Source organism: Euprymna scolopes, chromosome 29 (genome assembly GCF_053919585.1).
Source record: "Euprymna scolopes isolate OS-2025 chromosome 29, ASM5391958v1, whole genome shotgun sequence".
NCBI lineage: Eukaryota > Metazoa > Mollusca > Cephalopoda > Sepiida > Sepiolidae > Euprymna > Euprymna scolopes.
The window spans coordinates 59,752,456-59,767,950 of NC_136510.1; the positions used below are offsets into that span (position 1 = coordinate 59,752,456).

Below are 15,495 nucleotides of genomic sequence, written 5' to 3' on the forward strand. Positions count from 1 at the left end.
TGCGCTATTCAGCTGCTGCTATGTGGGCAGTGAATTAACAATGTTTTGACATTGTCCAAATACCTAAACTCAATTTGTTTACACCAAGAGCATCGCTTAATACACTAATGGTAATTTGTATATCACTTATGTTTGTATACCTGTAGTTTCCTAGATGTGAATCAACTGAAACTTTTATGTTTATCAAAAAGTGCTCGATGAACAAATAGAGCGTTGGTATACATGCTTCTGCAGTGACTCCTTTCGGAGAAACTATATGATCAGACCAACGTTTTTCTTAAGACCAAACTCAAGACTATACATTTTTTTTATACAAAAGGTGGAGCGATGAAATTGTCGCCTTAAAAAACACAATACAGATTTATTTTAAAACTTTTGTTGAAAAAATCAATTCAAGTAACTTGATTTTGTAGTCAAGCTGACATCTAATCAATATAGCCTACTTCAGCCTCAATCATCAGCTCGATACAGGCCCAGAACTGGAAGCATACTGGCGAATACTCAACAGATGGCAGCAATCAGGCTGGCTTTATTGTTGTGGGAAATGTTCTTGATATATAGTCAAACGAAGTAGTCCAACAGGTTCAAGTCAGGGGAGAAGTGGGGGGGGGCAGTGAGAGAAGGGTACGAAGTCTTCTTAAGGCAAGCTTGGGTTTCTTTGGACGTGGCCCGGCGCCAAATCCTGCCACCACACCCAAGGTCTCCTAGTGGCCACCTGACAGCACATCCAGGTATACTTTGGTGTTGACTTTCAAGCCGACTTCGAAGGTATAAGGTGGCATGAATGTTGCTCTTACTTGAAACCACACTAAAGACCATAACTGTGGCCAGAAATTTCATTGAGCTGTGCCCTCAAGTGTTGAACCGTCTGTATTTGCATTTTGAGGGTGCTGGCAATGGTCCAGTAATAATAACTTGGATCGGTTGAGAACATAAATTGTACAGCAGCGTATCTCGCTTGTGGAACATTGTGTCACTTTCAGACATGAAAGAAGGCTTTGTGATTTGCCAACTAGTAGATGGTCTGAAACAAAAAAGAAAACCCGGTTTCCATCAAATGGAAATGGAATAATGTCGGCTTTTCTATGACAACAATTTTATCGTTCCACACTGCATAATAAAGAAAAGAGAAACCAAGGCGAGACAACATATAGAAAAAAAGAGAGGTAATAAAAGATAGGAACAAGAAGAAAAAGGAGGGAAAATGAGAGGGTATGTATATGTTAGTCAGTTTGAAATTGAAAGTATGTTTTAAATCATTATTTTTTCATTTTATTTCTTTTATCATTTTTGGTAAAGACACGTGGCGTGATTTCTTCATGACCTTTTAATCTTTTTATCTTTATATTGGTGCCTCTCATACTCATATCATTATGGTCAATGGAAGAGATCTCTAGTAACAAATCTCTCATAAATATAACAACATATATACTTATGTTATATATATATATACATGTATACATATATTCAAACGTATACTTACCCATTTATACACAATAGACAACTTCTTCAACTATAATTAACCACACACACACACACACATATATATATATATATATATATATATATATATATATACAGGGTGACCAAAAAAAACAGAGGACATTCAATTGTTTTTCTGAGCATTTCTCAACGGAGAAAAAAAGGCCAAAGACTCTAGTGTTTTGATGTGATGTTTTGAATATAATAAACTAGTTATGACCAAAGTTTCATTTCATTTGGACAAAACACTAAGAAACGGTGTCTAATTAGAGTTGGGGCCCGTTTTTTTTTTGGGGGGGGTCACCTTATTTATATATATATATATATATATATATATATATATATATATATATATATATATATATATATATATATATATATATATATTTAATATTTTTTAAACCAAAAGTTTTAATATATTAAAATTCCAGTAATGTTCACATACTAATAAAATCAAAGTCAAAATTAATTGACTCAATTATTTAAACTTCATGATTATCAGTTTTCGTAATCGTGCATGTAATTTTTTTGCAAAATTAAGACAACCAAATATAAAATTAAAACATATAGTGTATTTACTTATTCGTTACACTTGGACAAATTCAGATATTATATCATTTAAAATATTCCAAAACAGCTACTTTCAGATGGCGAAATACATTTGTTATACATATATGATACATTTACAATCCCTATTTTAAGGGAGTAAGCAGTTGGGCTCACTATTTATATATATACTAGCGGGGCTACTCGGCGTTGCTCGGGGCCGTATAAACAATGAGAAAATTGAATTTGGTTTTGTAATATATTTGTTATTCTTATGAGAGAGGAATTTTGTATGTTTATGTATCATTTGTTATTTCGGACAAAAGAATATTTTACCTACATAAGATGGGTATTACACATATGAAATAATTGTATCTTACCTAGGGTAGGTCATTTATAGCATTTATATGAAAGGACGGATAATATACAACACATTTATCTCATCAAATCCCAAGCGATGTCAGGTATTTTACTAATATATATTCTCGCCTATTTCATTCAATCCCGGGCAACGCTGGGTGTTTTGCTAGTATATATCTCAATCAATCTCATTAAATCCTGGGTGACGCAAGGTATTCTGTTAGTATATATTTCAATCAATCTAATTCAATCCAAGGCAACACCAAGTATTCTGCTAGTATTTATTTGCATCTATCTCATTACATCCCAGGCGACAGTGTATTCTGTTTGCATACATTTGCATGTATCTCATTGAATCCAGGGTGACTCCTGGTAATCTGTAAGTATATATGTTGACGTATCTCGTTGAATCCCATAATTCTTGGATTGTTACAAATTTCGACAATTTAACCCACATTATCGCTCACCTGTCTAAAATAATAACTTTGAGACATTGTCTTGGCTGGTTTTTCATTACAAACACATCATCCAAATAACTCACATTTCATCATTTTTTATCATTTTTGGATATGTTACTAATTTCAACAACCATGTCAGATGATTTAACTTACATTATCGCCACCACTCTTACTAAAATAAAAACTTTGATACATAGGCTATGGTATGTTACTAATTTCGACTATCACTTTTCATGAGTAAATCCACATTATCGCCCCCTTCTATCACTAAAATAATAACTTTTAGACATGGTATGGCTGGTTATTTCATTACAAACCCACCAAAGAAGTAAATCACATTATATCATTTTTCATAATTCTTGGATATGTTACTAATTTCGACACTTATTTTTAATGAAGTAACCAAAATAATCGCGACTTCTTACTAAAATAATAACTTCCATACATTGTCTGGTCTGTCTACTTCATTATGAATACACCAATCAAATAACTCACATTTCATCATTCTTCATAATTTTTGGATATGTTGCTAAACGTCATTTTTCTGAGTTCAATCACATAATCCCTCTCCTCTTACTAAAGTAATACTTTTGAGACATTTCTGGGCTGTTTATTTCATTAGAAACACATCAATAAAATACCTCACATTTCATCATTTTTTATAATTCTTGGATATGTTATGAATTTCGACAATCAAATTTAATGAGTGCGCACATCTAATCGCCCAATTCTTACTAAAATCATAAATTTGCTACATTGACTGGGCTGTTTATTTCATTATAAACACACCAATCAAATAACTAAAACTTCATTTTTCATAATTCTTGGATATGTTACTAATTTCGACAATAATTTTTCATGAGTTAATCCACATTATCACCACCTCCTAACACTAAAATAATAACTTTCAGACATTGTATGGCTGTTTTTTCCATTAAAAATACACCTATCATGTTACTCACATTGACCATTTCTCATAATTCTTGGATATGTTATTAATTTCGACAATTATTTTTAATGAAGTAACCCAAATAATCGCCCCCCCCCCTCTTTAACTGACACGATCCCCTTCCTCTTACAAAAATAACAACTTTGATACATCTTCTAGCCTGTCTATTTCATTACGAACACACCAATCAAATAACTCACATTTAATCATTTTTCATAATTCTTGGATATGTTACTAATTTCGACAATCATTGTTTATGATTTAAGCCACATAATCGACCCCATCTTACGAAAATACTAACTTGGAGACAATATCTGGTCTGTTTATTTCATTATAAACACACCAATCAAATAACTTACATTTAATAACTTTTCATAGTTCTTGGATATGTTACTAATTTCGACAATCGTTTTTCATGATTTAATCCACATAATCCCCTCTCCTCTTGCTAAAATAATAACTTTGAGACATTGTCTCTGGTTATTTCATTATAAACACACCAATCAAATAACTCACATTTTATCATTGTTCATAATTCTTGGATATGTTACTAATTTCGACAACCATTTTCCATGATTTAACACACATAATCGCCCCTCTCTTACTTAAATAACAACCATGCGACATTGTCTAGGGTGTCTATTTCATTACAAACATGACATCAAATAACTAACATTTCATCATTTGTCATAATTCTTGGATATGTTACTAATTTCGACAATCATGTTTCATGAGTTAACCCACATAATCCCCTTCCTCTTGCTAAAATAATACATTTGAGACATTGTCTGTGCTGGTAATTTCATTACAAACACACCAATCACATAACTCACATTTCATCCTTTTTCACTTTTCTTGGATATGTTACTAATTTCTACAATAATTTTTAATGATGTAACCAACATGATCGACCACGTCTTACTAAAATATTAACTTTAAGGCTATATCTGGGCTGTTCATTTCATTATAAACACACTAATCCAATAACTTACATTTAATCACTTTTCATAATTCTTGGACATGTTACTAATTTCGACAATCGTTTTTTATAATTTAACCCACATAATATCCTTTCCTTTTGCTAAAATAATTATTTGTGACATTGTCTGGTGTGTTATTTCATTATAAACACACCAACAAATAACTCGCATTTCATCATTTTTCATAATTCTTGGATAGGTTACTAATTTGGACAATAATTTTGCATGATTTTACAACATAATCACAACATCTTCCTATATGGGGTATTCTGTTGGCACAAATATCCACCTATCTGATCTCCTAGGAAACATCCCATCTATTACATCCAATCCCAGGCAACGTTGGGTATTTTGCTAGTACATATATCCATCTTTCTTATACAATCCCCGGCAACGCTGGGTATTATGCTAGTACAAATACCCAGCTATGAAACCGTATCCAAGAGCGTTCACTGGCATAATATTACATTGATTGCATATTAATCTAATGGTATTCGACAATGAGGCTATATCAAAGGGAGGTCACATGCATATTATAACAATGATTGTATATTAATCTAATTGTATTCGAAAATGAAACTACATCCAAGAGAGGCCACTTGCGTAATCTAATGGTAGTCGACAATGAAGTTACATCAAAGGGAGGTCACTTGCATGTTATAACAATGATTGTATATTAATCTAATGGAATTCTACAACAAAGCTACATTCAAGGGAGGTCATTTGCATATTATAACAATGATTGTATATTATTCTAATGGTATTCGACAATAAAGCTACATCCAAAGGAGGTCACTTGCATCTTATAACAATGATTGTATATTGTTCTAATGGTATTCAACAATAAAGCTACATCCAAAGGAGGTCATTTGCATATTATAACAATGATTGTATATTATTCTAATGGTATTCGACAATAAAGCTACATCCAAAGGAAGTCACTTGCATATTATAACAATGATTGTATATTATTCTAATGGAATCTGACAGTGAAGCTACATCCAAGGGAGGTCACTTGCATATTATAACAATGATTGTATATAAATGTAATGGCATTCTAGAATGAAGCTACATCCAAGGGGGGGGGGTCACTTACATATTATGACAACGAATGTATATTAATCTAATGGTATTCAAGAATGAAGCTACATCTAAGGGAGGTCACTTGCATATTATGACAATAATTGTATATTAATATAATGGAATTCTAGAATGAAGCTACACTCAATGGAGGACACTTACATATTATGACAACAATTGCATATTAATCTAATGGTATTCGACAATGAAGCTACACTTTTTGGAGATCACTTGCATATTACACCATTGATTTTATATTATTCTAATAGTATTCGACAAAGATGCTACATCCAAGGGAGGTCACTTACATATTATAGCAATGATTGTATATTATTCTAATGAAATTCGACAATGACTATACATCTAAGGGAGATCACTTGCATATTGTAACAATGATTGTATATTAATCTAATGGAATTCGACAATGAAGCTACATCCAAGGGAAGTCACTTGCATATTATAATGATTGTATTATTCTAATAGAATTTGACAATGAAGCTACATCCAAGGGAGGTAACTTACATATCATAACAATTATTTTATATTAATCTAATTGTATTCAACAATGAAGCTACATCCAAGGGAGGTCACTTACATATTATGAGAATGATTGTATATTAATCTCATGGTATTTCACAACGAAGCTACATCTAAGGGAGGTCACTTATATATTATGACAATGATTGTATGTTATTCTAATGGTAATCAACAATGAAGCTACACCCAAGGGAGGTCACTTACATATTTTGACAATGATTGTATATTGATTTAATGGAATTCGACCATAAGGCTACACCCAAGGCAGTTCACTTGCATATTATAACAATGATTGTACATTAATCTAATGGAATTCGACAATGAAGCTACACTAAAGGGAGGTCACTTGCAAATTACCCCAATGATTTTATATTAATCTAATGGTATTCGACAACGACGCTACATCCAAGGGAGGTAAGTTGAATATTATAACAATGATTGTATATTAATCTAATGGTATTCAACAACGAAGCTACATCCAAGGTAGGTCACTTGCATATAATAACAATGATTGTATATAAATCTAATGGTATTCGAGAATGAAGCTACATCCAAGGGAGGTCACTTGCATATTATAACAATGATTGTATATTAATCTAAATGAATTCGACAATGAAGCTACATCCAAGGGAGGTCAGTTGGCTATTATAACAATGATTGTATATTAATCTAATGGAATTCGACAATGAAGCTACACTCAAGGGAGGTCATTTGCATATTGTAACAATGATTGTATATTAATATAATGGAATTTCACAATGAAGCTTCATCCAAGGGAGGTCACTTGCATATTGTAACAATGATTGTATATTAATCGAATGGAATCTGATAATGAAGCTACATCCAAGGGAGGTCACTTGAATATTATAACATATATACAGCGCAAGCACCTTCTAAATTTTTCAAATCGGACCTATAATGCACAAGCACCTTCAAAATATTCACATCGGACCTATACTGCAGAAGCACCTTCTTAATTTTTCAAATTGGACCTATACTGCACAAGCACCGTCTAAATTTTTCAAATCGGACCTATACTGCACAAGCACCTTAAAAATTGTCAAATGAGACCTATACATCACAAGCACCTTCAAAATTGTCAAATCGGCCTATAATGCACAAGTACCTTCAAAATTGTCAAATCGGACCTATAATGCACAAGCACCTTCAAAATTGTCGAATCGGACCTATAGTTCACCTATGTCATACAATCCCAGGCGACGCTTGGTATTCTGCTAGTACACATCTACCTATGTCATACAATCCGGAGCGACGCCGGTTGTTCTGCTAGTGCATATACAACTACTTTATCCAATCCTGGGCTATGCCGGGTATTTTGCTAGTACAGATATCAACCTATGTAATCCATCCCGGGCGACGCTGGGCATTTGGCTAGTACATATATCAACCAATTTTTTCCAATCCCAGGTGTCGCCGAGTGTTCTTCCAATCCCAGGCCATGCCGGGTAATCAGCTAGTATATATCTCGTGCTAGTGCTATGTCATACTATTCCGGGCGACGCTGGGTATTTTGCTCGTACATATACACCAATTTTATCCAATATGCATCTTCTTTTTTTACTTGGTCTTTTGGCTAAGATCAAAGTGTATTATCTGTTTTGAGTAATAAAGCGGTTTCATCTTTCGCCCCCCTCCTCCCACTCACTCATAATATGCCTCTCACCTTCCTTCCTCTAAATAGAATTAGTTAATATACGAAAAATATATAATACACATGTTATTTTTACTTGGTCTTTTGGCTAAGATCAAAGTGTAGTATCTTTTCTTAGAATTCAAGTGGTCTCATCTTTCGCCCCAACCCCCACTAAAAAAGATAACCTCCCAATACTAAGAATGGTTTTCTGAATAATGTTTTTATTTCAGAATTTAGAATCAGCAATTTAGCGTTTGTGATGTTTGGAATATGATATCTTGTACTAATTTAATATACGAAAAATATATAATACGCATCTTTTTTTTACTTGGTCTTTTGGCTAAGATCAAAGTGTAGTATCTGTTCTTAGAATTAAAGCGGTTTCATCTTTCTCCCCCCACCCCCAATAAGAAAATAAGGAGGAGGTCATGCTTTGCATGGCAATCTTTAGAGAAACAAACATCAATCGTAAATAAGGATGGCCTTCTAAATAATGATGTTTTTAGTTCAGCTGTGATATTTGGAATATGACATCTTGTTATCGATAAATATAAATTATGCATATTTTTTTAATAGCAGATAATGCTCGGCAGAAAATTAAGCTGTATAAGACGGTTACTTGGTCTTTTGGCTAAGATCAAAGTGTAGTATCTTTTCTTAGAATTCAAGTGGTCTCATCTTTCACCCCAACCCCCACTAAAAAACATAACCTCCCAATACTAAGAATGGCTTTCTGAATAATGTTTTTATTTCAGAATTTTGAATCAGCAGTTTAGCGTTTGTGATGTTTGGAATATGACATCTTGTACTAATTTAATATACGAAAAATATATACTGCGCATCTTTTTTTATTACTTAGTCTTTTGGCTAAGATCAAAGTGTCGAGGGGCTGACAGCTCGCATCGATGCCGAGTGTCCGCTCGATCTCGACAAAGGATTTTTATCTACAACATGGAGCCGCCGTTCCCCAGGGAGGAAAGAATGGTTTTCCTGGCGATCCTAGCAGTAGCGTGTATGGTAATCTGGATCACGCGCCTCAAGTTGGTCCGCGAAGGGACATCTGTTCCGGATCGGGATCTGATCGTTTGCTTTAAACATTTGCTTAAAGTAAAGATCAGATGCGATTGGAGGAGGTTGCCTAGAGTGGAATTTGACAAGAGGTGGGTGCACAGCACTAGTCTGTGCATCCGTCGAGGAGCCAAGTTTCAATACGTGTTCCCTCCTTAAGCATGGCACGGGCGGTGCTGGGTCCTTCGGAACCCATCCTGCCTAGGTTTTAGCATAGTTAAGTAAAGAGACTCTTGACTGGTGGTACAAACGAGATCCCACTCCTGATATTATTTTTGGTGCTAGAGAACCTCTGAGTCTACCCGCTCCCCTTTGTCACATATTTGTTTTGAATAAATCCCGATCCTCCCCCACCACTCAGAGGTCACCGACCGACCCCTCCACCCACTGCTTTATTTTCTCCCACTCCTAGTAAGGCCCCCCCCCTTAGGGATCGCCCTGCTTGTTTTCGGTTCCCCGGAAAACAGCGGGGGATCTAGCCGCTAGAATAGTACAGGGGGGTCAATACTAACAACCCAGTAGGATTTTTATTTTATGTTGTATTTGAACTTTTTTCATTAGCTTTCCCCACTCCACGAGCTTACTTACTATTAATTCAAAAACTTTATTTTACCAATGAAATCGGACTTTTTCGTCACCTCACAAATGCACATACGCACACTATATTTGTTTAAAAAAAAAAAAAAATATGCATACACAGACACACAGATAAGTTTTTACAAACTGTACATGTTTTTTCTTTAATTTTAACGCTTGGGATTCACTAGTTAGATTAGGCTCCATAGAGTGAATGAGGTATTATGGTAAATGTTGCCAGTCAAGAGTAAGACTCCAAGTCATCATTGTTTATTACTAGTCACAAAGACCCTGTACCCTCCCCCTCCCAATTTCTTATAAGGCCTTGTGCCTAATTTTGTTGTTTAGAATTTTTTAATTGTACCTTGTATTTTTAATTTTTTCATGAACAATAAAATAGATAAATAAGATAAAAGTGTAGTATCTGTTCTTAGAATTAAAGCGGTTTCATCCTTCTCCCCCCACCCCCACTAAGAAAATAAGGAGGAGGTCATGCTTTGCATGTCAATCTTTAGAGAAACAAAACGCTGATTAACTCATGCCTCCCACCTTCCTCCCTCTCAATAGAATTAAGTCGTAGTGTTACTAATATAAAAAAGAAAATGGCAGTTTTTTTTGTTTTGTTTTGTTGTGCAAAGAGGCATCGATCGTCTCAAGCCAAATATTTTTAAGCGTAATTTTTTTTATTTACTTATCATTTTTGCGTATTATTTTTGGTTTAAGTCTCGGATTTTACTAATTTTAACTTGCTAATAACTTTGGTAATGTTGTCATAGCGTAGAAGTTCATAGTTTAATTTGTATGAGTGTTACATTTTTTTTTTACCGATAACAATGTTTTTATATACAGACTGCCATTACAGCTTGCTGACGTCAAGATCACGTGACATGACTCAGCGGGTTTTAAATACAAGGCGACCCAAAATAAACGGGCCCCGTGTCACTTTATGTAGTAGAGTTGGGGCCCGTTTTAGGGGGGTACTTATAAATCGATTTAAAAATATGTAATGTTTAACATTAAAATGTCACTTTTTTGGGCCCCCCCCCCTGCAGAAAATCGGTCAGCTGACCCACTTCTGAGGGTCCTTTTGGGCCAATTTTTCGATATTTGTCGTCCGGAGGGTGGGGCATTCATATGAGATCAAGTTTGTGAATTTTTGTTCTGTCTATCAAAAGTTTTTAGCAGACATCCAAACATACATAATACATACATACATACATACATTTTCGCTTTTATATATATAGATATATTTTTTTAAAAATCTTTTTGATTGCCTTTGAATTGATTAATTAATCCATTTGCTAAATACCTAAATACACACAATTCAAACTACATGACCTAGCAGCGCAACAAGATAACACAACCCAGGAGTTCCGATTCAACTTAATCAAAAGGCAAATTACCATCATTCAAGAAAAAATTTGGAAACAGACCAGTGAACTTGATGAACTTGAACAAAAACTCAAGCCCTGTGTCACTGAAGAACAAAATACAGAACTCCAGCACTGACTCATTGATATCATCACCAACTTCGAACACTCCCATCCAATTAAAATTCATAAAAAATTAAGCTCCCTGTACAAAGGAACCCTCGCACTCCCAAACCATACACATCACCACATCAACCTATTATATGAAAACATTACACAACTTGAAGTGGACAACAAAATCATCCCGGTTTACGCAATCTTCTAAAAGCTGAATCCATTAAAAACCTGCAAAAAACAGCTGAAAGGAATCAATGGAACATCAATGTCAACACAAAATCAACAGCAGAATGTCTTTAAAATGGGTACCGAGTGTGGGTAAAGGTCCCACATGAACGATTTACCACAAAGTATGGAGTGGGATGTGTTACCGGTATTACCAGTACACAGAACATATCGGCTGATGGAATGGCATGCCATACAAAAGATTTGCACCCCATAGTGGAACCAGGCCCACTAACGGTCTGTTCTGACATGTCTTCAAAGAATGCAAGTGAAAGATTTGCGACAGTTGTGGAGAGAGATACCACGCATAAAAGCAGGTGATGCCTTTTTCAATGACATTTTGAGTAATTGTACGGTAGACAAGATAAACTCCCAAATGTTTCATATATAAGCATAGAATCAGGGGAGAGTGTAGTAGTAATACTACAAAAAACTCCACTTCAAAGAAGCAAAAGTTATGCTCTCTTTTCTACCAGTGAAAATGAAGACACAAAAATGGCGTGTTTTATGGAGAAGGACGAGATAATCCATGTGAAGTTGTGAAAATTGCTTAACATGAATGACCAAACTCTAAGGGAAAGAAATCAGTATTTTGCTCAGACTTGATGAGTAAACCTCCATCAGCAAAAGACGCTCATACATATAGAACATAACGGTGATCAAGGAAAAAGTCCCCCTTGCTGGAAGACATAATTCTCTAAACTCTACAGAACAGAAGGTGTCAAGGGTTTTATGATATCCAGAACATGGGTGGGAGATGTGATCACATTATCAAGTGTGGCTTTTGTTGCTAATAGGAAATTTCGCAAGGAGTGGTTTGTGGAGTCTAAGGTCGAGTTTTGGATGAACTCACTGAGCAAGAAGTTCATCTTTATCTGTTGCTATGCAACAGAATGGGTGAATTGTTCACCACACTATTATAGATTTACTAGAAATCACAAATTCCTCATTTCTGTGATTCCACGCGTCCAACTTTTAACTGCAGCTATTACACACTTCGAACGGTTTCTTAATGCTATAATATTTTGTTTATATGTAACTGTAGCTAAATGACGGTTGAATTGGCTTAATGATTACTGCCTATGCACAGTAGCAGCTGCACAGGTTAAAGTGAACGATTGGAGAAGTTTTTTTTTTTTTTAAATATTTTTGTTTCTTTTTTTACATATGTAAAGCTTTCGGCTCACATTTGAGGTTGTTACTGACGGTTTTGATTTAAATATTTCTCAAGACTTTAGAATTATAAAAATCCTGGTGAGGATAATTTAGTTTGAAAGAGATATTGAAATATACAACTGATTCAGTGTTTAAAATTATTTCATGTCAATCATGATAAAATAGAGTAAGAAGATATACCTAATTTTTATTGAACATTTTGTTTTCAAATTTATTATGCAGTGATGATTCAACCTTCAACTTCCAGAAGAATGACAACTAGGATTAATTGTACTTAACAGAAGAATGACAACTAGGATTAATTGTACTTAACACCGTTTGCACAACAAAACATGTATTTCAATCTAAGTTCTTTCAAAAAATGATTTATCCGCCTTGGAATATTATTCAAATGGATGCCATGTTAAACATTTTTCAAAAATGATTTATGTAATAGTTGTCTGCGCTTAAGTCAGGTCAAATATGCATGCTTAACATTACAAGAGATATAGCCAGCCAAAATAGCTCGTTTGGTGGAGCATCAGATTGAAAATATAAAGATCCCAGTTTCAATCATTTATAACAATTTTGTTCAATGGTATAAAAAAGAGTCGCCAACCTAATAGGTCTTGCACTAGCAATCAAACTCCAATCTTTGCCCCTTATTGAAATATGGCGAACTCAAAGCACTTGTACCCAGTCAACATAGATATCCCCGACAAACCTATCAAGCAGCAAAATTACATCCTTCACTGTAAAGATCTCTAGATGTCGTAAAATCTTCTGCTCAAATAGCTTCTTCCCTTGAGCTGCTAGACTTTGAAATTACCTCCCAAATCCCTGTTTCCCCGACTGTACGGACATGCAGAAGTTCAAGTGTAATGTGAACAGATATCTCGCTGCCCAACTCCCTACATAGTATCCCTGTCAATTTGGTTTCAAATAGAAGGCCCTTACGACAAAGTATTACTGTGCATTGTTTACGGTGAAATAATATTTAAAAATGACCAAATAATAATGTAATAATAAACCAAACCCTTAGAATCATATTTCAAACCAAAATAATATCTTTAATTTAAAAACAAAACAAAATGGAGGCTGTCTCTCTTTGTCATTTACGATTGTGAACAATTTAAAACTGAAAAATATTCTACTCACTTTTGTGGCCTCGATTACAAAGATAATCGAATGTATCATGAAAGTATTCCAACACAGCTCTTGTTTCTTTCCGCTTTTCTCTACAATCATACAGCATCAGCTGATAACAGATTTCAAAATCTTCTTTATTTCTGAAATGAAATTATATTTTACAGGTTTTTTCTTATGCATATCATGCATAGTAAGTTTACTTTATGGCAAATAAATGATGCGAAAAACACATGAAAGTATTTACTAATAAATTCTTTCATATATTTTCTTCCACATTCATATGTTAAACACGATTTGAGACTATAAATGCGCAACATAAAACTAAAATTGTATTTTCATGAAATTTAAATGTTTGTTGCTGTGTATGTATGTAGATATTTTGAGTGTTTAAAAATTTATGAATTACGATTGTTTAGTAAATTTATTGGTTCATTTGATTCATTAATAATTGCGTGATTTCTCTTGAAAATTTTTTGCATATTTACAATCTACTATTTACAGTTCGTAGTATGATTTTAACAAATCACCATAGTTAATGATTATATATTTAAAAAATATTAATTTCAAGAAACTGGATTTGTCTAGGATTTATTTTGTCGTATATTCTGTTTTAAATCTATAAAAGTTGTATTTTCTGTGTGTGTGTGTGTGTGTGTGTGTGTGTGTGTGTGTGTGTGTGTGTGTGTGTAAATGTCAGAAATCATAGAAGATACACTTACAAACCTTAAATTATTGTATTCAGTGTGATCCCATTTAGGCTATACTCAAGAAAAGTACTGTAAATTATCACTGCGAAGTTTATATTCACAAACTGCAAATCATATAATGGTAACATTAAAATACAAGAACATCAGTCTGAGACTGTATGCTTCCATTTAACGACATAAGGATGAACCAAACTCTTATCCGGACTTTACTTCTCCATATTGTATTCCTAAAGTTATGCCGCAGAAACATTGATTTTAACCTTCACAAAAACTATCAAAATCAAGGTATAAGATCAAGGTCATATAATATGTGGAACTTTATTGACAACGAATTTCTATGATGAATAACCAAAAATGTGATATTCACCATAAGCTTGATATCCTCCAATTATATCAGTTTTAAAATGATGACCTATATTTTGACTCCTCTCACCCCACTCCAACCATATCCATATTCTGAAACTACATTAATTTTAATCAAATTAGTTCAACATTATTGTGAGATTCACGACCCTGTTGGTCATTTATAAAAAAGAAAATGTCAGAAACTCCTCCTAATGTTTTTGTGATTACATTACCTGCAGCATTTGGATAAGTTTCATTTCGATCAAATGAGCTACAATAATATTGTGTATCGTGTGTGGGGGTGCACTGCGATGGGTTCCCAATTAGAGCAGGTAATCAACCGATTTGATTGAAAAGTGGTCGATTTCACCGATTTCAAATACAAATAAAAATATTGGAAGTGTGAAACATTCAAATCCGGGCAACGTCGAGTCACCCTGCTGGTAGTAACTAAAATGTATTTTCTCAAACACAATCCTACACATTCTTTGTTATCATTCACTGTTTTGTTGTTTCACCATTTGCTTTAAACAGTAAAATTTAGTGGCACATTTTGTTACATGCAGAATAGATTAAAGTAGCTAAAAAGTAGAGATGTCGACAGCGTCAATCAGATGAAATGTTCCTTTATATTGTATAGCTGTGAACGGTATTAGCCATTTGAAATCTGTTTCACTATGTGATAAATGTTAGCTTCAGAAAATTTGATATATTATATCAAAAATGTAATCTAGCAA

General features: G+C 34.0%; 1 protein-coding gene across 1 annotated transcript in view; it reads right to left on the minus strand.

Annotated features, from left to right (window-relative positions):
• Nucleotides 1–15,495, minus strand: part of LOC145252327 (uncharacterized) — a 332,123-nt gene that overhangs the window by 152,113 nt on the left and 164,515 nt on the right. The window contains exon 3 of the mRNA XM_080111736.1: nucleotides 13,716–13,846. Coding sequence (XP_079967862.1) covers nucleotides 13,716–13,846 — 131 coding nt within the window. The remainder of the gene's footprint in view (nucleotides 1–13,715; nucleotides 13,847–15,495) is intronic.